The following is a 21,744-nucleotide window of genomic DNA, read 5'->3' as shown; positions in this document are numbered from 1 at the left end:
ACCCCCTGAAAGCGCAATGAGCACCTGCTGTGTGTGCCGTGGTGAATCACCCCCGTCCCTGGTCTCGGGCAGCCCACTGGGGAAGAGCTATATGCCCCAGGCTGGGGGTCCAGGTCTCCGCTTCCTGGCTGTGTGACCTGGCACAAGTAACTTCACTTCTCCAGACCTCAGTGCCCTCATGAGATTCCTAGGGCCCAGCACACAAGGTTCTCGTGAGGATGCTCTGGAGATCCCGGAGTGCAGAGTCCTCAGCACAGAGAATGAGCAATAATGCACTTGAGTTCTGCTTCTCTCTCTTCTTAACCCTCACCCCCACCCTGTCCCATCGCCCCTGTCCCACAGGAAAAAAGCACTCAGAATTCTTTATAGGATTTTTATTGGTGGTAGGACATGAGACATTATGGAGAAAGTCCTCGGTACAGGGGTCGGGGGGTGTGGGAAATTTTAGAGCCCCCTCCTCAGACACAGCCACAGAGGAGAGGGGCAACGCCCCTGGTGTTCAGGAGAAGGTACTTTCGATCTTCTCTTTTGCTTTGCTGAATGTCTCGGAAAGCCAGGACCTGTGGGGAGAGACGGGGGTGGGGTGTGTCACTGTGTCATCTCTCCCAGGATGCCCAGATCCCACCCAGGGCTTCCCCCGTCTGTGGGTGGCCCAACTTCTGTGCCTTGGTTTCCCAGATGCACCAAAGCTCCTTAAAGTCAAAACCCTTTGCCTTGGCCTGGGCTTCAAGGCCTGCCATCTCTTGCTACCAACCCTTTCTCTAAGCCTGCTCATGCCCTAGTTGTCCTCTGTTCACTCAAGGGCACTTTCCAGAACCCCTGCCTTTGTCCAGGCGGATTCCCTAGCAGGAAACGCCACCCTCCCCCTGGTTATCTGCAGATCTTCCTGCCTCAGGACCCTGGCACCCACCCTCCACAGGAAACACTTTTTCTAAATTTCTAAATCTCAGCCTGGCTGGATTTTCCTAATCATTGCATCTCAATTTATATTTTAACCTTTTTATTGATTGATTGATTTTAAGAAAGAGAGAGAAAGGGAGGGAGAGGGAGAGGGAGAAACATCAGTTTGTAGTCCCACTTAGTGATGTATTCATCGGTTGATTCTTGTATGTGCCCTGACCAGGGAGGGACCAAGCCCACAACCTCTGTGTATTGGGACAACGCTCTAACCCACTGAGCTACCCGGCCAGGGATGGATCTCCCCTGGCCAAGTGGCTAAGTTGGTTGGAACGTCATTCTGTACACCGAAAGGTTGGGGGTTCAATTCCCCGACTGATGTTTCTCTCCCACATTGATGTCTCTCTCTCTCTCCCCCCCCTTCCTCTCTCCCTAAAAGTCAATAAACATATCCTTGGGTGAGGATTAAATACATTAATTAATTAATTAATTAACTTTAAAAAGTGAGACCATTATAGATGTCTGCTATAAAAATTAAAATAAAAAATAAAAAAACGTGTTTTCTCTTCAGAAAAGAACCAGTCACCGAGCCTACAAAAGCCCCTCTCCAGTGCTTGGTGGTTTATTCCCACCACGTTTGTTTTCTCAGTGCTTAGCTCTAGCTGGACTCACCTCCTGGGAATTCACCAATTCAGCGTCTGTTCTCCCTACTCTCGCCTGCCCCCCAGAATGTCAGATCTTGTTGGCGGGGACTTTATGTATGTTGTTCGTCAATATTATTCCCCACTTTGGAACAGCTCCTGGCACTTAGCAGATGCTCAACAAATATTTGCTCATGAATAAATGATTCTCTAATTCACCAAGGGGAGCCACTGGCGGTTAAAGGCTGTGCCGAGCGTTCCCAGGAGCTGTGCAAGTGCTCCAGTTTACCTCCCTCCAGATCCGTCCATTTTACAGCTGAGGAAACTGAGGCTCACGGTCATGTAGGGAGAAGAGTCTCTGGCAGCCTATGGGCCTGTCAGGCACCACCCCCCCCCCCACCCCCGCCAAGCTTGGGTCCTTCACTACCGCTCAGGGCCATCTCTCTACAGTGGCTGGATGGTGGGGGGAGTCAGGGAGCCTGTGCCCCAAGTCTGAGCACCCTGAGATCCAGCTGTGTGGCCACAAGGATTTTGTAGGTTTTCCCATTGATACCCCCGCCCTCCCCGGGAAGGGTCCTTCCTAACCAGGTCTTCTTAGGAATTTCGCTCTGTTTGACATGGTCGATGGCTGCCCGGAATTTCTCCTCCACGGTGCTTCCGAAGTCCTTCAGCTTATCCGGGATGCTCTCCAGGGTGCTGGAGAAGTCTGGGGCGGCCTGGGCTGGAGCTGGGCCTGCCGGAAAGAGGAGCAGGAGCGCAACTGTTTCAGTATTGGGAGCCCTTTGGATGAGCTTCCAGGGATGTGATTCTCGGGGATCTCAGTGTTAGAATGGGGAGGGCACTGGAGCGACCAGGTGGTGTTCCAGCTGAGTATTGCCATCGGCTGGACTGCCTTGGGGAGAGCCACCTGGCCAGGTGGTCGTGGGGGTCGGTCAGTGGGCAATAGGGGAGCCAAGGCACCAGAGGGGCCCCAGAGCTCGTGAGGGTCCCCTAGGCCCACGGCCAGCTTCATGCTCCCAAATCTCAAACTCCCAGATTCTCCTCTCCCACCCACTCTCACCTTCCAAAACCATCGACAGAACCACCACCAGGACCGGGAGCGACAGCAGGAGCCTCATGGCTGGGCCACAGGGGTATCTGCAGGCAGAGGTGGGGATGGGGGTGAGCAGTGGTGCCCCTCCTTCCTCCCCCGAGCTTCCTTCACCTCCTTTCTTGTGCCCTTGGTGAGTGCGGAGGGTCCCGCTGGGTTACGGAGCACCAACCTGAATCAGTCGCTGGAAGGGAGAGCAAGTGCAGCAGGTCCCAGTCTGGCCTGGCCTGGCCGGCCCTTTATCGGCGGGGGAGGGGGCGGGGCAGGTTAATCTCCCTCCCCCTGAGCCTCCCTTGATGCCTGCCTCCCTGTGCCCACCCACCCTTTCCTCTGACGTCCCTGGCTGTGGAGCTGGGGGTCAGGTGGGGCACAGGCAAGTCCCTTAGCTTGACAGTGGGGGGGCCTCGGCCTGGGCTTTTGGCCCTTCCCCTCCTGCTAACACGTTCTCCTGGCGTCAGGGGGTCTGTCAGTCAATCTGTTACTGAGTAACTCAGTTCACAGTGTGTCCCCAGGCCACCTCTTCCATCCCCTCCCCCTTCTTAGCAACCTCAAACAACTCTGCCTCCACGTCCCTGGGCCCCCCACACTCCTCCACTCTCACGTTCAGACTAGCCCTTCGAGCCCCTATCTGCTTGCATCTGGGGGCATGTCAGGCCTCTCTGAACCCTTTCTGGGGTCCTAACTTCACAGTTCCCAATCCCTCTTTTAGGGAGGGGTCTTTTCAGTCGGCCTAAAGCACACAGCCTCATGTGCAAGGCTCCCCATGTGCGCCCCTTCATGCATTCCACCAGGACCCCACAAGTTTCCATTGCCCCCACCACTCTCCAAGTTTCAGGGGCCCCTGCACATACTCCATCTGCACTTCTTCACCCCCTCCTCTCCGCGGCCTCCCGGCACCAACCCCACCCCCCTCAACCCTCTCCTCTCCCAGCACTACATCCATCCCCCAGGGCTGCAGTCCAGTGCTTCCTCCCTTCTTCTCGCTGCCTTTGACCGCCAGTGACCTCTGGCAGCCCAGGGGAGGGTGGCCCCAGGCCCCAGACTCTAGGTTGGTTGGCCTTGTGCCCCCACAACCACGCGTCAGCCTGGGAGTGGGGGCGGGTGGTTGTGAAAGAGACACAGGGGCCCGACCCTGGCGGGATTGCAACACCCCTCTGGCCAACTCAGCAGCTTCCAGTCCCTGTGAGCCCCCGGCTGTCTTCCCAGACATCTGCTTTCCTCGTGAGCTTGGTTGTCCCCAGACATGCACCCAAATGTCTGCTCCCCTCCCCACCCCCCCCTACCCCAAGAATAGAACAACTTCGCTTTTTCAATCTCATCCTCACTTCAGCTATAGAGGGGTTTGGTTACAGATGGGGAAACTGAGGCTCCGTCAAGAATATTCAAAGGCTAAGTGTGGGTGTGCTCTCTGTCCCTCCTCTTCCCAGACTCCAGGCTGTCTCCCCAGATTCCTACTGGGGTCAGTCTCTGTGTCACAGCAGCCGCTGCCAGCCTCTGTCTCCCTGAAACTCCTTCCCAGCCCTTGCCCCACCTCTTAGAACTGACTGGGGCTGCAGTGAGGCCGGGGCAGGTCTCTGTTCAGACGTCTTCACGCGTGAGAATTCAAAATGCATCTCTTCAAGTGGAGGGCACGGCTGATGGTGCCTCCCTCATTGCCATCTGGGGAAACCGAGGCTGTAAGAGGGTTCAGCCCCAGCCCCAGGGCACACAGTACAATAGATACACCAGCGGCAAGCTTGGCTGGGACTAGGTCCCCTGCCTGAGCCCAGGGACCCTTCCCCTCCTCGCTCAGCTCTTGGTGAGTCAAGAAACGCAGGCTCCCTTGCAGAGAGACACAAGCTCAAGCCCTGTTGCTGTCCCCTGTGGCGTGAGCCCTGGCCCTCCTCGGAGAACCCAGGGGGTGGGGGAGGAGAGTGCCTGCAGCTCCATCCGGGACTTTAACCCTCAGCCGTCTGTCAACTCCCAACTCAGTCTCCCAGCCCTGCACTCCAGGGGGCTGTGCAGATCCTCCCGTGAGGTTCCCCTCCCTTCTCTGTCCAGCCAGGACCCAGTGACCAGGAGAGAAGGAATGAGAATGAGGGTAGGGGACAAGGAAGCACAGCTCAGGATGAAGGGACTTGTGAACCCAGAGGGAAGGAGAAAGGCAGAGGGCTCGAGTGCAACAGGTTGGCAGAGAGCACGAACCCTTGTGGAGGAGGAAGGGGAAAAAAAACAAAAGCTGGGCTGGGGCACGAGCAACCTGGGGGAGGAGAAATGAGATAGAGGTGGAAGAAAACAGGAGGGCAGAAAAATGAAGCCTCTCAGTAAGAGCAGGACAGAGGCCGAGACGGGGTGGGGGGGGGGGGTGGGGGGGGAGGCAGAAGCAGATAAGACCTCATGGAACCCTGACTGGTGTGGCTGAGTGGGTTGGGAGTTGTCTTGCAAAGTGCAAGGTCACAGGTTCGATTCCCGGTCAGGACACAGGCCTGGGTTGCAGGTTCAGTCCCTGGTCAGGGTTGGAATTCATATGAGGCAACCGATTGATGTTTCCCTCCCTTTTTTCCCCTCCCTTCCCCTCTCTCGAAAAATAAATAAGATCTTAAAAAAAAAGACTGGATGGAAAAAGGGGGGGAAATGAGTGGGAAAAATAAAAATGGCTTAATAATGGCAGCGGACTCAGGACTTCTGAGCCCTTGCAACCCTGTGAAGCAGGTAGGACCAAGCTGCGCCAACGCAGGCTCAGAGATGTTGCTTTCACCCATGGTAGTCAGGGGCAACTGCGGGGTTGCACTCAGGGGCAGATTTGTTCCAGAACCTCGTCTCCCCGCAGGGACAGCATGGAAAGAGGCAGAGGAGAAAGAGGGAGCGGCAGAGAGAAGCAGAGACAGAGAACGGTAAAGACCTCAGAAAGGGGCAGAAGGAAGCAGAGACAGAGTAGAGCAAAGAAATAGGTGCGTACACAGGCAGGAGGCGGGGCCTGAGAACCGCGAGCTGAACCGAGAGCCGAGAAGGAGACCCGAGGCTGGGGCTGTGAGAAATCACACTCAGACGCCCAGCCACTGCTGTGAAGCTTGCTTAAACTTTATTAAGCCAGGGCCCACCAGGTGGGCAGTGGGGACGAGATGCAGGGGGAGGAGTGGCAGGAGTGGGGTCTTCCAGGCCGTGTGGCCAGCATGGCCAGCGGGCACTCATTGATTTTCCTGGGGCACGGGGGGCGAGTTGGTGCCCAAGGTTGACTGCACCTTTCCCACCAGCTCCTCCCACTGGCGCTGCATGTCTTGCACCAGGGGCTCGAACCAGGTCTTGACGCGGGAATGGAAGGTCTCCGCCTGCAGGCGCATCTGGTTGGCCTGCTCTTCCACCTTGGCCTGGAACTGCTCCATCCGATCGCGCATGTCGTCCAGTTGGTCACGGGCCTGGTTGCCCACCGACTCCAGCTTTCCGCGCAGCCGCTGGCCCAACGCCTCCGCCTGTTCCCGCAGTGGCTTGCTGGCAGTGATGGCCAGCTCTTGGCCTTGCTCCATCAACGGCACAAAGCGCTCGCGGATGGCGCTGACCCCGCGCTCTGCACCCTCGCGGGCCCTGGCTTGGTAGAGGGCCAGGCGCTTCTGCAGGTCTTCAGCGTCGCGGAGCAGCCGCTTGCGCAGCTTGCGCAGTTGGGAGGCCAGGCGGGCCCGAGCATCTTCGATGTTCTGGCCCATCAGGGTCTGTACCTCGTTGCGGTACTGGGTCAGGCGGGTGCGCAAGTCCTCCATGTCCGTCTGCAGCTGGGCCTGCGCCGCCTGCAGCTCCTTGGACAGGCGGGCATGCGTCTCCTGGGTCATGGGGCCCAGCTGCTTCTCCAGCTCCTCCTTGTAGGCCTTCAACTCCCTCACGGTGTCATCCATCAACACTCTGCAGGTGGACAGGGCGGAAGGGAGGTGTGTGTGGAGACAGAAACAGGCTGGAAGATGCGGTGGAGGAGGGCAAGACGTCAGGGACAGAGGCAGGCAGACCCAAAGAGGACAGGCCAAGAGGAGGAGACAGAGACAGACAGGAACGGAGGTGAGCAGAGTGGCTGCAATGATGCCGGGAAACAAGAAGGAACATGCCAGAGACAGGAAGGGCTGAGAAAGAATCAGAGAGAGTTAAAGCCAGGAGTTCAAAATAGAAAGAGGAAGCCAAAGATGAAAAGATCCCCCTAAGAGTTCCAGTGGAAGCCTGGAGTCCAGAAGGAACTGCCCACCAAGAGGGCGAGGGGCCAGGGCGGGGGGCACTCACGTCAATTCCTCGGTGACCTGGGTGCCAAGCAGCTCCTCCTGCGCCTTGTTAGACAGCGTCTGCACCCAGCGCAGGTAATCCCAGATGCGGCCCAGTGCCTGCTCCCAGGGCTGGTTGCCCTGCCATGGCTCGGGCTCCTGCCCCAGCTTCACCTCCTCCACATCGGCCTGGCATCCTGCGTGGAACCCGTTCACAGCTGTGAAGGCCCTCTGCCCTCTCCAGGCACACGGCAGGTGCTCCACAAATGCTGGTGTGCTTCTTTAGAGCACTGGTGGGCAGGGAGGGGGTGGAAGGACGGCCAGCCTGTGTCCTCTCCCGACACATATTTGCTGGGTGCCTGTGTGTGCTCCATGCTGAGGCGATGGAGAACAAAGACAACCCGCAGCGGACTCTGCTGGCATGCTCACTGCCTGCTTGACCACGATGCATTAGAAATTGCTACAACTCCCATTTTAAGGATGGGAAAACTGAGGTCCAGAGAGAGTAACACGGCTGCTCAGAGCCAGCAACTGCCAGGAGAGGCCTCAGACCCCGGCCTCTTCTCAAGGAGGAGAGAAAGCAGCAGAAGAAGGGACACAGGGATGGAACGGGTCAGAGGGTACAGGTGAGGATGGGAGGGGGAGGGGCAGGGAACCTGAGCAAACTCCACCTCATACCTGCCAGGAGTGTGACCACCAACACAGCCCACAGAACCTTCATCTTCAGAGCAGGTTAGTCTGGCCAAGGGAGAAACTGTCAATCAATAGCCTGTGGCGACTCCTCCCACCCAAAGCCCCACCCACTGGGTCCAGGCCTTCAAAGCCTCAGCCCCAGATCTGCATCATCTTAATCCCGCCACAAACACTTAGCAGCCCCTCCAATGTCTAACACCCTCATTGTCTTCTCTTATCTCCTCATCCCCAGGTCGGCCTCCCGGCCAAAATTCCTTCCCCCTCTCCCAGGGTTCAAATTCCACTCACCCCTCTTCCCGGAGTTCTAAGTGAGCCCCAGCTGGGCATTCTAAATTCCAGTCTCACATTCTGCACTCTACCTCCACATTCTAGGCTCCAATTTCACTTCTAAGAGCCATCTTCCACATATTAGCTAATTTAATCCTCATGTATTTTTCTTAAAAGATTTTATTTATTTATTTTTTGGAGAAAGGGGAAGGGAGGGAGAGAAACAATGACGTGCAAGAGAAACATTGATCGGTTGCCTCTCGCACGCCCCAAACAGGGGGACCTGGCCCGCAACCCAGGCTTGTGCCCTGACCGGGATGGAACCGACGACCTTTCAGTTTGCAGAACGACGTCCAACCCTCATTTAAAAGCCCTCCCTCAGTCAATGTTCTGGCTACCCCACCACTTCCCTCCGAGCCTCCAGTTAATGGAGATCTGAGGACGCAGGGGGCACCCAGTAGGTGCTCAATAAGTGGGTGACCATTCATGGGCTGTTGCTGTGGCTCATCTGGTTCTTTCACAGGTCCATACGCTTTCCGGAGTCTCTTCTCTAGCCCTTCCAGCCCAGTCAGGACAGGAAGTCTCTGTGCCCCACCCACCCAAGGTCGCAGCCTCCAGCCTCATTCCCAGCTCCTGCTTTTTTTTTCTGACTCTCGGGGCATAGTTCAGTCACCTCATCCTCCCCCGCTGGTCCCCTACTACTACAGCAGCCCTGAGTTGGTCTCTGTGCCCCCAATTTTGCTTCTCACCAGCTCCCGGACAACCAGTCTTTCGCCTCCGCTCTGGCCGAGTAGGACTCAGGGATCCCAGACTCCTCCAATTATAGGGCTCCCCCTGCCCCGCCCACTCCTCCAGGGCAAGGACAAGCTGGGCCAGCCTCCAGTCACGAGGTGGGCTGTTCTACCCCCTTCACACAGCAGGGAGGGGAAAGGAGGTGGGACTCAGAGGCCCTGTGACGCCCCCAGCCCCCATGAGGGGAGGTGACATCTCACCCAGTAACTCAGGCGCCCTCCAGAAGGGGGCTGGGCATGGGAGGGGAAGGGACAGGCAAGCCACTGGACGAACACAATTTGGAGAGGGGGCTGAGGGCCGGACACTTGAGTCAAAGGAGGGGGCTGGAGGCTTGGATTCCCGGGTCAGAGGGAGAAGGGAACCCACGGCAGAAATGAAATGGGAGGGGTTGGGGACAGTGTAATGCATCTGCCTAGGCTTTGAGAGTGAAACCTGGGTCTTAATCTTAGCTGCCTCTCTGGCTGTGAGAGTGGGCACAGACGAGCCCCTCTCTGAGCCCCTGTCTGAATCTGTGACTTAGAAGTCCAACACAAGCATTGCGGATTCCAGGAGCTGCCCGAACATGGTGCCTTCCACAGGGCTTGGAGTGTTTGTGCTGCCTGGGTAGCACTGGAGACTCTGGAACCAAACTGCCCAGCCTGAATCCGGGCTCTGTGAGTTGCCATCTGTGTGACCTTGGGCAAATGACCAAGCCTCTCTGAACATCCAGTTTCCTGGTCCACAAAATCAGGGAAATAGCTGCGCTTGCACCATTGTTCAGTGATGCAAGAAGCTATGGTTAAGTCCTCACTTCAACTTGTCGATACATGGCCCTTGAAACTGTGGCAAAACGTTTAACGAAGCCAGATTTACCAGGGGCTAGTAGATATACACAAGAGTTAGGTCCCTATGGCATCTCCATGTTATAAGACAATGGAGGAAATGAGATCGACAGCCTGCTGTTCTCTATGCGTGAAGTACAGAGAACACCCTCGGCACCCAGGGGGCCCTATGTTAGATCTGGCTGCCGGATTGGCCACAATGAATGATCCAACAGAGTCACCTCCCTAGCCGCTCCTACTTGAATCCAGCTGTTGTTTCCCCAGGTCGAGTGGAGGGGGATGGCCAGGCCACACAGGGAGAAGTGGAGGAGGTGCTGGATTGACTCCATGAGGTCAGGGGAGGCCAGATGCCTGGTCCCAGGAAGGGAGCCTCCCCGCCAGCCAGGCCTGTTTGGTCTCAAAAGGTGCCGACAGGGCGCGGGTGTTGTGGCTTCTCTAGGCCACAGGGGTTCATTTCTGCCCAGCAGCCTTCCTCCCCAAACCCTGGCTACGTGTGTGGGTGGCAGGCAGGGTTTCAGTTCCCATCTGGAGGAGTCCAGGGTGTCTATCTGAGCCCGAGATAGGCCAACTGATCCCCCCTCCTCCCCAGCATCTGATACCTGAGACACAGGCGGGCAGCCTCCACCCCTCCCCCTGCCCAGGAGTCCTACACTCAACTCATTCTCCCGTCAGCCACAATGATTCTGAAATCTTCCCAGGTGCTTACATTCTTCGTGAAACTTCTGGAAGCCCTGACCGATCAGAAGTTAAGTTCTAACATCCTGGCATCCCTGCCCTTTTTAGGAACCTGGGAAACCCCCCGGGAGTCCCAGCCTGCCACCCCAGTAGCTTCAGCTCAGCGGCCGGTCCCCTGCAGCTACTCTGGCCAGGCCACACCCTCCTGGCCTGTGTGATCCTGTGCTAGGCCCTTCCCCTCCCCAAGTTGGGCTCCAGGCAGCAGTCAGAAGGGACTCTTTCCACCTCACCCTTTCATACTCCAGCCCCGTAGCACCCCCTACTGGCCACTGCGGGAAGACCAGGCAGGATGGAATAAAAAAGGAGCAGATAGGAAAACCAGGCCCCCCATTCAGGTTTTTTTTTTCATGTATATTTTTTGTTGTTGCTTTTTTTTTTTTTTCTGTAAAATGTCCCGGTTCTTCCATAACTTATAAACATGATTTATACCGAGGAGTGGATGGGAAAGTGGGTGGGGGCTGACCAGGGATAGGGAAGCTCCTCTTCTTGCTGCCCCCTTGGGGCTGGGCCCCAGGGTCCTTTGGGGGGGGGGTGGGGATGCCCCAACACCTCCCTGAGGTTGTCTGGCCGCCTCTCCCCCGGCGCTCAGCATCTGGCGTGCTCCTCAATTCCGGAACCTCTTCAGGACTCCAGGCCCTCGGGGCACCGCATCCCTGGTGCTCTGAATGCTGAAGTACCCACAGTTCCAGAATTCCCCTCTCAGCCGCTGGGGCGATGAGTCCCCTCCTTTCTGCTGCTCCTCCTGACCCCCAAGGAGGGAGGGAAGGGAGAGGAAGGGAGGCTTAGGTCTCCCCTCCGTGCCAGGGGGAGGGGGAGGTTGGATCTGAAGGCAGGAGGGAGTGGGAGGCAGGGGCCAGGAGGGGCTCAGCCGATGGTGAGGCCAAAACCACACTGGAACTTGTTCTTTCGGTGATTCAGGAAGGCCCCGAGGGCCAGCGTCAGGGGCAGGGGCGGGAGCTTCTTCTCCAGCGTGGCGCCCACGATCCAGTTGCTGTCCACGGAGCCTGTGGGCAGACAGCTGTGCTGAGAGCCGGATGCCGACTTCCCACTACCTCTGCGGAGTCCTATGCCCTCCAGGCCACCTCAGACACAACCAGTCAGACCACCGGCTTCCAGACCCGTGACCTCTGTGCCCAGAAACCTCTTCTTGCACCCAAGGACTTCAGCCCTGGGAGCGACCAGCTCACTTCCCTCCGGCTCTCAGCTCAGTGAGCCGAACCCTCTGGAGAGCCCTCCGCCACCCCGTGGGCCCCGCCGTGCCAATCCTGACCACCCCAGGTCCTCCTTCCCTGGGGGTGGGTCTATCCTTCCTACTGTGACCCCTGCGAAGACAGCTTGTCCCCAGCACCCTTGGCACAAGGCTGGGCACAGTGGATGCTCAGCATCTGCTGAATGACCGCAATGTCCTCTTGGGATTATTTGCCAGAGTCTGACAGATATGCACGTGCCCAGAGCCGACCCCACATGGGGGCAGAGCTGGAACCCCAACACCGCCTCTGTACTGGGCTGATTGGAGAGCAGGGCTGGAAGCTTTCAGAGGTGACCCGCCCCTACACCGCCCACCCCCCCGGGGGCCTTGTTACTGTCAGAAGTCCTGCCCTGGGCTGACAGAAGCAGCCTTTGGGGGTGGTCTTCACACCCCCTAAACCTGAGAACCACTGGGGTCTGAGAAGACCCAAGACCGGACAGAGGACTAGAGGCAGTCAGCCTGGGAGGCAGTTCTGGACCCGGCAGCAACTGTGCAGCCTCCGGGAGCCTCGTCTCCACTGACGTGGGGTGAGTGGGGTGAGCTGGCTATGCTCCAAGTTACCTCCCACTTTTGGGAAAAGAGAAAAGAGGGCAGAGTGCAGGGATGGGAGAGGGCGGCTGGTGGAGGTGTGGAGGGAACATGGTAGGTGCAGAGCCCAGGGCCCAGGCCCCCAGGTAATTTGGAGGCCCTCCAGAGTTCTGGCACGCTGCCCTTCACCATCTCCTGTGACCTACACCCACTCAGAGTGGAGTCACCTCTCAGCCTGTTTCCCAGGTGGGGAAACTGAGGCCTGTACCTTTGAAGAGGAGGTTGGCCTTGGGCAGGTCCAGCTGGTACCCGAAGGAGACACTCGTGTCCTGCATTCGTGTGCTGGCCTCAAACTCCACGCCTACCTGCAGCTGGGGGGGCCAGGGGACAACACACAGTCAGCTTCTCGGACTAGACTCCAGGGCACACAAGCCCCTGGCCCCGCAGTCTGGCAGTGCGCCCGCACGGCCGGTCCCTGGCCCTCACCTGGTCACTGGCTTTGTGGTAGTACGTGGCGTGCATGCCCGCCTGTCCCAGCGTCACTGTTGCCAGCCAGTTGTTCACTGTGAGAGAGCAGGGTGGGGGTGGGGACAGGTCGCCAAGGGGACTTGGGAACCCAGGCGCCCCCTCCCTCAGACCCAGGAGCCCAAGCCCCAGCCCCTGCTCCAACCCGTGGGCCCAGGCTCACACGTGTATTTCCCAGCGAGAGACATGACGGCGCCCTCCTCCCCAGGCCGCCGGTGGTAGACCAGCTCTCCGCCCAGGGCCAGACACGGCGTGATGCTCTGGAGGTAGTGGGCCACGAGGATTCCTGCAGGCGAGAGGCAGGGTGTTACCTGGGCTCGGTGGTCAGCGTCTGCCCGGCCAGGGTGCTGGGCTGGATTCCTGCTCCAGGCAGCCTGGAAGGTGGGCCCCTGCCGGAGGCTCAGGGCCTGCCCCCAGGCCTCCCACACCTGCTTCTTGATGGGGAGCTCACAGGGTTCCAAGGTCAGCCCCCAGGCCCCGTTGGGCCTCGTCTGGTCTGTTCGACCCTGTGTAGCTGGCGTTCAGTCGCCACCATTCACAGAGGAGGCCGAGGGCGTTCAGTCACTCACCCATGGTCACAAAATATGTGACCCACTCTGCCTCTGAGAGGGGCAGGAGGGGAGGGTCAGGGAGAGCGCACCTCTGGTGCTAGATGGCAGGGGTTCAAATTGCAGCCCTACCACTCGCCGGCGGAGTCATCGCGGGCCACCAGCGTCACTTCTCTGCAAGGGAGCCTAGGGGAAGGACGTGGGCACGGTGTACGGAGCGTGCCCAGGGCTCAGTGATCCCTAGGACCGAGCTTCTGTCTCTTGGCAGCGGGGACACCCAGAGGGTCCTGTGAGTGCTTGCTAACAGAGCATCTCCATTGCGGGGCTGAATTCCTGAACTCATGCCTGTCTCCAGAACCCAGGAGGGTAGCTGCCACAAACGTGATCTCACAGGTAGGGAAGCTGGGGGGTGGGGGGGAGACAGAGTGGGAGATGCAGAGGGAGGGACAGGGGAACAGACAACCTAAGAAAAGAGGAACGTAAGATCCTCTGGGGAGAAACCTACCAAGACTGAGCAGAGACAGGCTGAGGTCATGTGACCCATCAAGAAAGAGAAAGACCCCAAGAAAGGGGAAGGCGGGGACAGACAGGGACAGGATGGGGCAGGAGCAAAGATGCTGCTTCTCCAAGAACATCAGACGCACAGACTCAGACTGGCTGAGGGGCCCGACCAAGGGTGGATGCACCTGGGAGGGGGCTGCCAGTGGGGCTGAGAGAGGCTGGGGGCTTGTGGCCAGAACCCTGGCAGTGTCTCCTGGATGGCCTGGAGCTGGCCACTCTGGGCCCACGCGAGCCACTGTGCACATTTCTTCTTCCAACGAGCAGACAACACAGTCAACCCCTCAGGCCGGCTGTGAAACCATCACCAGCACACCCCTGGCCAGAATCACCCACTCATGCAACTGAGGGGAATGGAGGCCCAAAGGAAAAGTGACTGGCTAGACTCCAGAGTCACGAAGGGACTCACTGACCACTGCTGGGACTGAGGGTTGGGAGACCCCGAATATCTCCCCAACTTCTCTTCCAACCTCCTGGGCCTGCCTTGCCTCTAGCTCCCCCAGCCCCACCCTCCTCTCTGGTCCACCCTAGCCTCACCCTCTCCAGCAACTTACCGAGACAGCTCCTGCTAAAGCACAAACCCCACACCCTGTTGTCCCTCTGCTCAGAACCTGCCATGGCTCCCCAGTGCCAAAATCCTGGCTCCTCACAGCACAGCTGCAAGGCCCCACGGGGCTCGGACCCAGCTTGGAAACGGAGCCACCTCTTCCAGTAGCACAGCCGGCCACACTCGCATCAAGGCTGCATGAACGCACGGAGCCATTGGCCACACACTGTCCCCCTGCCCCGTGTTCCCTTCCTCTGCTTAGTCTGGCTAGCTAACCACCCGCACCGAAGTATCTCGTGCATTTGGCTACTTCTCTCCAGTAGGCTGCCGGATCAGAGCCACCGTCCACATGGGACTCTGGCGCCCTGGTCCCCCGCCTCCAGACGACTCCTGCCATCAGCGAGAACACAGCATGGAGTCTGTGGGAACTCAGGCCTGAGTGTGGTCTCCGTGGCTGAAGTCTCTCTCCCCGCCCACATGTGTCCCATGGGAACAGGCTCCTTCCCATGCTGCACCCCCTTCTCTGCTCCCCAGTCACTGTGGCCCAGGATGCTCTTGCTCCCAGAGCCAAACAACTTGCTGCTCAGGATACACTTCCTTGAGGGCCTCTTTCCTAAACCTGTCACCCCTTCCTGCAATCCCACAGCTCTCTCTTGTCACACGGCTATTAGCCAGACCCAGCTCCCCCATGGCACGTGAGCTTCCGGGGCCGGGACTTTTGTTGAGACCAGCAGCTCTCATCCGGGGGCCGTTCGTTCTGCAGGGTCTGGAGCACCAAACCCCGAGAGGAGGAGAGAAAGTGGGTCACAGGTCTGTGAGAGCAAAGAGCAGCCGATCTGCCTCCCAAACCTGCTGGGCAGGGGCAGGTTGGGGCTACCGCCCCAGGCCTTTCCCCTACTCAGCTGGGGCCACACCAGGATTCCTCGGGGGAGTCACCTGGAGCAGGAAGAGCAGACACCGGGGGTGGACGCTCAGGCTGGGGCAGCACCTGAAGGAAGGTGGTTCTTGGCCCCAGCCCGACAGGACGTATTCCTGCACCCCACACCCCCACCCCATTCACTCAGCCCCCTCCTGAGCGCTGCCCCGCTTCACTCTGCCTCGGACTAGACATGGCCAGGCTGGAGAATCGGTCTCTGTCGCGCCAGCTGAGACAGCTGCCCACCGTGCTGTAAGTTCTCATGGCAACCTGGATGTTTGCTGCGTAGGATTTCTCACAACAGCAACAAAGTCACGGTGTGATCACCTGTTTAAAGGTGAATGTTCCTCCCTCTGGCCCAGGGGGGCCCTTCAAGGCAAGTGGGGGCCCACTGTGCCCTAGCACTGCCCTGCCCAGGGCGGGCACACACCAGGTGCTCAGAATGAAGCAGAGGCTCCAAAGGAGCTGAGCCCATGGGCAGGGAGCCGGGTAAGAACACGGGACCTTGAATCGGGCTGTGACTCAAATTCGAGCTCCTCTGCTTCCTCGCTGGGTAACCCCAAGCGACTGACTTCACCCCAAAACTGATAGCCTCGGTTTACTCCTCTGTGAAACGGGGGCCACGAAGACAGACGCCCTGCCCGTTGCGGGGCGGCGTGGAGACACAGCACTGCGAGCGCCAACTACACATCTGGCCTGGAACTCAGCACGGACGACGCGCTCCCACGGAATCCAGAGGCGCTCACTGCTGTGCCCTTGGAACAGAGAGGGAACTGAGGGGCTGAGGGGCGCAGTCACCGGGGCCGAGTCCCAGCTGCCGATGGTCCGTTGGTCGCGTGCTCAACAGGGACCTGGCCCCAAAGGCCCTGTTTCCATCAGTGTCTGAGGGGAGGAAGAGGAACCTGGAGGCCAGTGTTGGGGGCACAAAAGGACGCTGCTGGCGAGCCTCAGTGAGGGCCGGGGCGGGGTGCCCAGTACCTCAGAGGAGAGCGTGGACTCTGTGTCTGACTCACTGAGTCCTTCAGGAGGCGGTTCCCCTCCGGGCCTCCCCTCCGGGCCTCGGTCCGATGAGACAGTGGCAGCACCCACCCCACAGGGCTCCTGAGAGGATCCGGGAGCCGACTGCTGTACCCCCAGCGCCTAGGACGACTGAATGAAGGGGCAGATGCACGTGACACGCTTAGGGCCCGACAATGGGCCGAGGGAAAAGCGGGGACCTGCCATCACACCGATCACTCCTTTGCTCAGCGCTTCCTGAGCACCTATTCTGGCCCCAGCAAGGTGCCAGGCGCTGGACACACAGCGGTGAGCGAGCAGCAAGTCCCTGACCCGAAAGAGCTGACACCCCAGCACGGGACACAGACAGGTGAAGAGTGAGATGATTTCAGATGGAGGCGCCACAGAGACCATGGGACAGGCGAGGCGGTACCACAAACACGTGTGTACTTTTGTCACGGAAGGGCTTTTCCTGAGGGTGATGTGTGCCCTGAGATTCACTCAGCCATGTCGAAAGCAGAAAAGAATTCTAAGCAGCAGGGATAGCATGGGCAAAGGCCCTGGGGCAGAAACAGTCATTCCAGGAACTGTCAGAAAAACTCTCATGGTCCACCCGCGCTGAGTGTGTGAGCAGAGGAGCGCCGCCGTCAGAGGCCAGAAAGGGACAGAAAATGTTTCTTCCTGCCCAAGGCCCTTCACTTCTCCTGGGACGCCCCCGACAAAAGCGGCACCTAGGAGACCTCTCACGCCCAGCTTCTCCGTCTCCCGGATTTTATGACACAGCCCTTCCCTCTCCCTTGCACTTTCCAGCTGCTTGCCTTCTCCTGCCAGGGTAGCTCCTCTTCCTCTGAGAAGGTTCCTTGGTCTCGGGCAGGCGAAAGTAGGAGCTCTCCCTGGGCCTTCCCTCTTCACACACGCACTCACTCCTCTCCGTGACAGAGCAGATGCGGAATCACCAACTCCATCGTTCCAGCTGTTCAAGCCCAACACTCAGGAGTCACCCGATTCCTCTCTTTATCTCCCACAGCCATTCCATCAGCAAACCCCATCAGCACCGCCCTCAGAGCACACCCCAATTCCACCAATTCTCATCCCCCCACCGCCCCCTTTGTCCTCTGTTCTTCACCTGTCAGCACAAGGGGTCCTGTTAGAAGCCAAGTCAGGCCCTGTCCCTATCATACACCTCAGGTGGCCCCCGACACAGAGCAAAGACCAAGCTTCCACAAAGCCTCGTGTGGTTTGGCCCTGACTCCTTGGGCTTCTATCACCCACACCCACTGTCCTCTTCGCTGTACTTCAGCTGTAAGAACCTTTGATGTCCCAGCAAAGGGTCCTGCCTCAGGGCCTTTGCGCTGGCTGTTTCCTTTGGTTGAAAAGCTCCTTTGCCCTCCATCTGCTTGGCACCCTCCCTCCAGCCCTCAGTCTTTGCTCACGTATCCTCGCCAACCGAGGCATTCTCTGGGGGCTCCACTCTGCCCTCCTGAGACCCCCCCCTCTTTCTGCACAGCCCCATTACCTGACTTCATTTCTCTCCCTACTACTTTCATTGGGTCTGCCCCCTCAGGTAAGAAGTCCCAGAGGGCTGACATCACTCTCTGTTCACCACCTCACCCTTCGTGCCTAGAATATACACACGCACGGTCAATAAGTACTTATTGGAGAGACTAGAAATATAGACAGAAGTCCAGTGGTTCGCGCCCCCAGCCAACCCAAAGGGGACTTTTCCCCGTCAGCCTCCACATGTCACTCAGCACTTGGGAGGAGACCACTGGTCTCCCCGCCCGTGGAAGCCGCTGCCCTGGGACCTGCTCTGTGCTGTTGGACAGCCCCAGAGCCCCTCGAACAGCAATAGGGGCAGCTCAGCTCCTCGACACCCATTATTACGTGCCTGACTCCCTTTGACGCATGCCACACGCGTGAACTCACGTGACCTACTCAACAACCCCATGAGCGGCCCAGCTTTAGAGGCGAGAAAACTGACGCCCACAGAGGCAGATGCCAGAACCTGCCTACAATCGCAATTCAGCCAGCAGCGGAGCTTGAACCTGCTTTCTCACCCATGACGCTGTGCTGCCTGATGTTTCAAAACCTCTTCTGCCCGTGCCCATCTCTTGGCAGAAAGGAGGTCCAGAGAAGGGGATGGACTTGCCGGTAAAGTTGGGACCGGAATGTGACTGCCCTTTAAGCCCTGCGCCTCTTACCTGAACCCACCAGGACGTCGGGGTTCCCCAGGGTGATGGCTGCTGTGAAGTCAGAACCCCGGTACTCCCCGTCCACCTGCCAGTTCACGAACTTCGACTGCTGGGTCTGTGGGGAAGGAAGGGGAGCGTGAGGGCAGCCTGGTGCTCAGGGTGGCTGGGCGAGCTGCCGCCTCGACTCCCACTTACCTGGATGGCCATCTTGGACCTGAGGCCAGGGCCCAGCTGGTGAATGACCTGAGCGTTGAGGCTGCCACTATTGTCCATGTCACCCACCAACACGGGGAATGCCTATGAGGCAGAGAGTAACTTAGGTAAGGTTAGAAGTTAGAGATCAGAGGCCTAGCATTACACAAGTAAACAAGTGACGGGCCCAGGTGAGATGCTTAGAATCAGAAAGCTTCAACAGAATCACAGAAATGGAGATCACATGGAGGTAATTCAGTGGGGGAGTGGGGAGAGAGAGGGAAAAGGTACAGAGAATAAGTAGCATAAATGGTAGGTAGAAAATAGACAGGGGGAAGCTAAGAATAGTATAGGAAATGGAGAAGCCAAAGACCTTATACGTATAACCTGTGGACATGAACTAAAGGGAGGGAATGTGGGTGGGAGGGGGTGTGCAGGGCAAAGGGGAATAAAAGGGGGAAATGGGACAACTGTAATAGCATAATCAGTAAAATATATTAAGAAGAAATATATATAGTTTTTGAAAAGTCAGGTAAAAAAAAAAAAAAAAAAAGCGAGCTTCAGATTGAGGCTCCCCACTTCCAGGGAGCCCTCCCGACCACCTAGGCTGAACGAGGCTCCCCTCTGGGCTCCTAAAGGCTTTGTGTTCACCCATTTCAGGCCTGCCCACCCCCTGGACTGTTACTCTCTGGGAACAGACCTGTTCCCTCTCTCCACTAGACTGTCAGCACGTTAGCTGTTTCAGTCACTGCTAGGTCTCCAGCACAGAGCTGGGCACAGAATGGGGGTACAATGAATGCTTGTTGGATAAGCAAATTTATTGAATGGAAATAGTTAACTAATTCAGTCCTGGCTGGTATGGCTCAGTGGCTTGAGTGTGCCTGTGAACCAAAGGGTCTCTAGTTCGATTCCCAGTCAGGGCACATGCCTGAGCTGCAGGCCAGGTCCCCAGTGGGGGGCTCACAAGAGGCAACCACACATTGATGTTTCTCCCCCCCTTTCCCTCTCCAAAACTAAATAAATAAAATCTTAAAAAAAAAAAAGAAAGAAATATTTTAACTAATTCAGTGTCCCAGCTAACCCTAACCCCACCCTCCTTCCAGGCCTCCAGTTTTGCCCCCACTCCCCTAACCTAACCTCTCTCTGCATGACAGCCTGAGCCACATTTCTAAAGCATCAACCTGACCAGACCTTTTCCCTAATTCAATCTGTCCGTGGCTCTCCAGTGCCCCCTAGAGAAAGTCCAAATGCCTAGTTTGGCAGTCAAAGCCTGCCCCAGCACAGGACTGGGCAGAGGGGTTCAGGATGAAGGAATGACCCAGGTTCCAATGCACCTTGGAGAGACACAGCCCCGCCCCTCACAACCCCCTCCATAGCTCTGGCCTCCTACTGACAAAGCCTCCTGGTGGTTGGCTACGTATTTGTTAGAAGAGTCACACAATGAATGAACTGACAAGAGGAAGCTCACCTCTGTGGGACTCAGTTGCTTCGTCCCCACGTATGTGACCCCGAAGTGGTAGTTGGACTCCCCGATTGTGCTGAGAGCTACTGTGTGGTTCACCTGAGAGAAGAGGAAGGGCTGTGGGCATGAGGCTGCAGGCCACCCCCTAGCGCCCAGCGGAGCCCACCTCCAGCCTCGGATGGGGGATACCTGTCTGCTGGGCTTACCTACCAAGGAGGGAAAGACAAGCTTCTATGGCTGGGCAGGGGGTGAAGACTGGGAGACTCGGCCTAACTAGATTAGATTTAAGAGAAGGAATGTGTTGGGGGCAGGGCCACGCACCTGCCATTTCACTTTTGGATGTTATGCTGGAAGGGGTATTTCTGGGTTCTGGGTCCCTAAACACTATCATTGGCCCCCCTCACCGAGAAGTCAGAGACTGTGTCTCTGAGTTTTCTCCAGTACCAAAGAGCCCGGCCCTTTAGGGAGGAGTGAGGGGGTTGTAGGTGCTGATGCAGGGGGATAGATGGGATGACTTCTGGAGGCAAGAAGGCTCACCTGGAAATGGTTACTCAACCCTTTGTTGACTGTGAGCTTGACCCCTTCCATCTGAATAGGAAACAGCTCTGAGGGAGAGAAAGGCTGTCACACTCCACACACACACCCACCTCTCGTCCCAGCCCTCCCTTCTCCAAGAAACCACAGCGGAATGTCTCACAGGGTCTCCAACCAGAAACACGGCAGTATACCTAATGGATGGGGCCCAAACCAGAGCCTTTGCCTGCGTCCAAATCCCAGTGCCACCACCGACTACTGCATGCCTTTAGCTAAGTTCCCTGATCTCTGTCAAACTTGTCATCTGTAAGATGACATGCACCACATGCAAACATTGCAAAGATTTAACGAGTTAATATACACTGAATGCCAGAAAAGCAGTCAATAAATCTCCAACACTTTTGCTATCACAGTTATTCCAAGCCAGGATTCAGAAGCCTTGGTTTCCACCCACACCAGACCCTTGCTGACACTGTGACCTTGGGCCTCAGTTTCTTGGCCGATCACATGAGGAGACTGGCTTGGCTGATCCCTGAGGCTCCTGAGGTTCCCTAAGGCTTTTCTCTACTCCTATGCTATTCCATCCCGAGATTCCACCATTTGATCCCATCGTTCTAAGCTCCAAGTCCGACGTTCCACCATTCGGTCCCAACGTCAACTCCTAACGCTCTGTTAAATAATCCCAAAGGTCGGTGCCAATTCCCAAGGTTGTCTCCATGTACTCCCCTTTTCCCCGAGATACCGGCCATCACACTCCCGGCAGGTCCCTCGCCCCTCACCCTTGCACTTCCGGTGGCACTCCTCGAACGTGCCCGGGTTGGGCAGGCAGCCGCAGGCCCCATCATCCGCGGTCCCTGTGGCGCTGGCGGCCGCAGTCCCGGGGGTCCGTTCTGAACCCCGGCCGGAGCCAGTCCCAGAGCCCAGGCCGCCCCCGAGCGGCGGAAGCGTGAAGCCCGGAGGAGACGGCGGAGGCGGCGGCAGCCCCACGAGGGCAGGCGCCGGCGGTGGCGGCGGCCCTGCGGGAGGCGAGCTAGCGGCCAACACGTTCCCCATGGTCGCCTGCAAGGGAAAAGGTCAGAGGGCGGAGGTCAGGGCCAGCGCTCCAGGCCCAGTCCCCAGCCAACCCCCGCCCTGCTCTGGGCGCCGGTTCTCACTGGCAGCAGCGCCTGTTCCCGGCCTGGGCTCCGCTCCCACCCCGTGTGCCACGCACAACCGAACCCACTGCCGCCGCCGCCACCACCATCGCCCCTCCCCACATAGCCTATTGGTTCAGCTTGCCCTAGGTTCCGCCCACCGTCTTAAGAGCCTGGCCCTGCTATTGGTGTCGCGGATGGAAGCCCCAGC

General features: G+C 58.0%; 3 protein-coding genes across 3 annotated transcripts; all 3 read right to left on the bottom strand.

Moving 5' to 3' along the window:
- Positions 1 to 359: 359 nt before the first annotated feature.
- APOC1 (apolipoprotein C1) lies at positions 360 to 2,880 on the bottom strand. The gene is made up of 4 exons (XM_024569517.4): positions 2,801 to 2,880; positions 2,599 to 2,675; positions 2,124 to 2,271; positions 360 to 560 (listed from the first exon to the last, which is right to left on the bottom strand). The coding sequence occupies exons 2-4, from the start codon at positions 2,654 to 2,656 to the stop codon at positions 500 to 502; spliced, it is 267 nt and encodes an 88-aa protein (XP_024425285.1). The 5' UTR covers positions 2,657 to 2,675; positions 2,801 to 2,880; the 3' UTR covers positions 360 to 499.
- Positions 2,881 to 5,667: 2,787 nt separating this feature from the next.
- APOE (apolipoprotein E) lies at positions 5,668 to 8,668 on the bottom strand. Its single transcript, XM_024569395.4, has 4 exons — positions 8,555 to 8,668; positions 7,524 to 7,583; positions 6,868 to 7,042; positions 5,668 to 6,501 (listed from the first exon to the last, which is right to left on the bottom strand). The coding sequence occupies exons 2-4, from the start codon at positions 7,564 to 7,566 to the stop codon at positions 5,796 to 5,798; spliced, it is 924 nt and encodes a 307-aa protein (XP_024425163.1). The 5' UTR covers positions 7,567 to 7,583; positions 8,555 to 8,668; the 3' UTR covers positions 5,668 to 5,795.
- A 1,891-nt stretch (positions 8,669 to 10,559) lies between these two features.
- Positions 10,560 to 21,648, bottom strand: TOMM40 (translocase of outer mitochondrial membrane 40). Its single transcript, XM_024569527.3, has 10 exons — positions 21,555 to 21,648; positions 21,180 to 21,459; positions 20,404 to 20,471; positions 19,873 to 19,965; positions 18,408 to 18,509; positions 18,222 to 18,327; positions 12,619 to 12,741; positions 12,417 to 12,493; positions 12,199 to 12,301; positions 10,560 to 11,157 (listed from the first exon to the last, which is right to left on the bottom strand). Exons 2-10 carry the CDS (start codon positions 21,451 to 21,453, stop codon positions 11,018 to 11,020), a joined length of 1,086 nt encoding a protein of 361 aa, XP_024425295.2. The 5' UTR covers positions 21,454 to 21,459; positions 21,555 to 21,648; the 3' UTR covers positions 10,560 to 11,017.
- Between the last annotated feature and the right edge of the window lie 96 nt (positions 21,649 to 21,744).

The sequence above is a fragment of the Desmodus rotundus genome, chromosome 12, assembly GCF_022682495.2.
Source record: "Desmodus rotundus isolate HL8 chromosome 12, HLdesRot8A.1, whole genome shotgun sequence".
Classification (NCBI taxonomy): domain Eukaryota; kingdom Metazoa; phylum Chordata; class Mammalia; order Chiroptera; family Phyllostomidae; genus Desmodus; species Desmodus rotundus.
This window is presented reverse-complemented; position numbering and strand designations above follow the sequence as displayed.

Bases quoted from the DNA above. Each gene is read 5' to 3' on its own strand.
- TOMM40 (XM_024569527.3), bottom strand. From the start codon at position 21,453: ATGGGGAACGTGTTGGCCGCTAGCTCGCCTCCCGCAGGGCCGCCGCCA. The intron at 12,742-18,221 runs GTAAGAGGCGCA...TCTCGCCTGCAG, and splicing joins CGACGTCCTGGTGGGTTCAG to GAATCCTCGTGGCCCACTAC. The intron at 12,494-12,618 runs GTGAGCCTGGGC...GCTCTCTCACAG, and splicing joins TCTCGCTGGGAAATACACGT to TGAACAACTGGCTGGCAACA.
- APOC1 (XM_024569517.4), bottom strand. From the start codon at position 2,656: ATGAGGCTCCTGCTGTCGCTCCCGGTCCTGGTGGTGGTTCTGTCGATG. The intron at 2,272-2,598 runs GTGAGAGTGGGT...TCTTTCCGGCAG, and splicing joins TCTGTCGATGGTTTTGGAAG to GCCCAGCTCCAGCCCAGGCC. The intron at 561-2,123 runs GTTAGGAAGGAC...CTCTCCCCACAG, and splicing joins GAAATTCCTAAGAAGACCTG to GTCCTGGCTTTCCGAGACAT.
- APOE (XM_024569395.4), bottom strand. From the start codon at position 7,566: ATGAAGGTTCTGTGGGCTGTGTTGGTGGTCACACTCCTGGCAG. The intron at 7,043-7,523 runs GTATGAGGTGGA...GGTTCCACGCAG, and splicing joins GGTGGTCACACTCCTGGCAG to GATGCCAGGCCGATGTGGAG. The intron at 6,502-6,867 runs GTGAGTGCCCCC...GTCCACCTGCAG, and splicing joins CAGGTCACCGAGGAATTGAC to AGTGTTGATGGATGACACCG.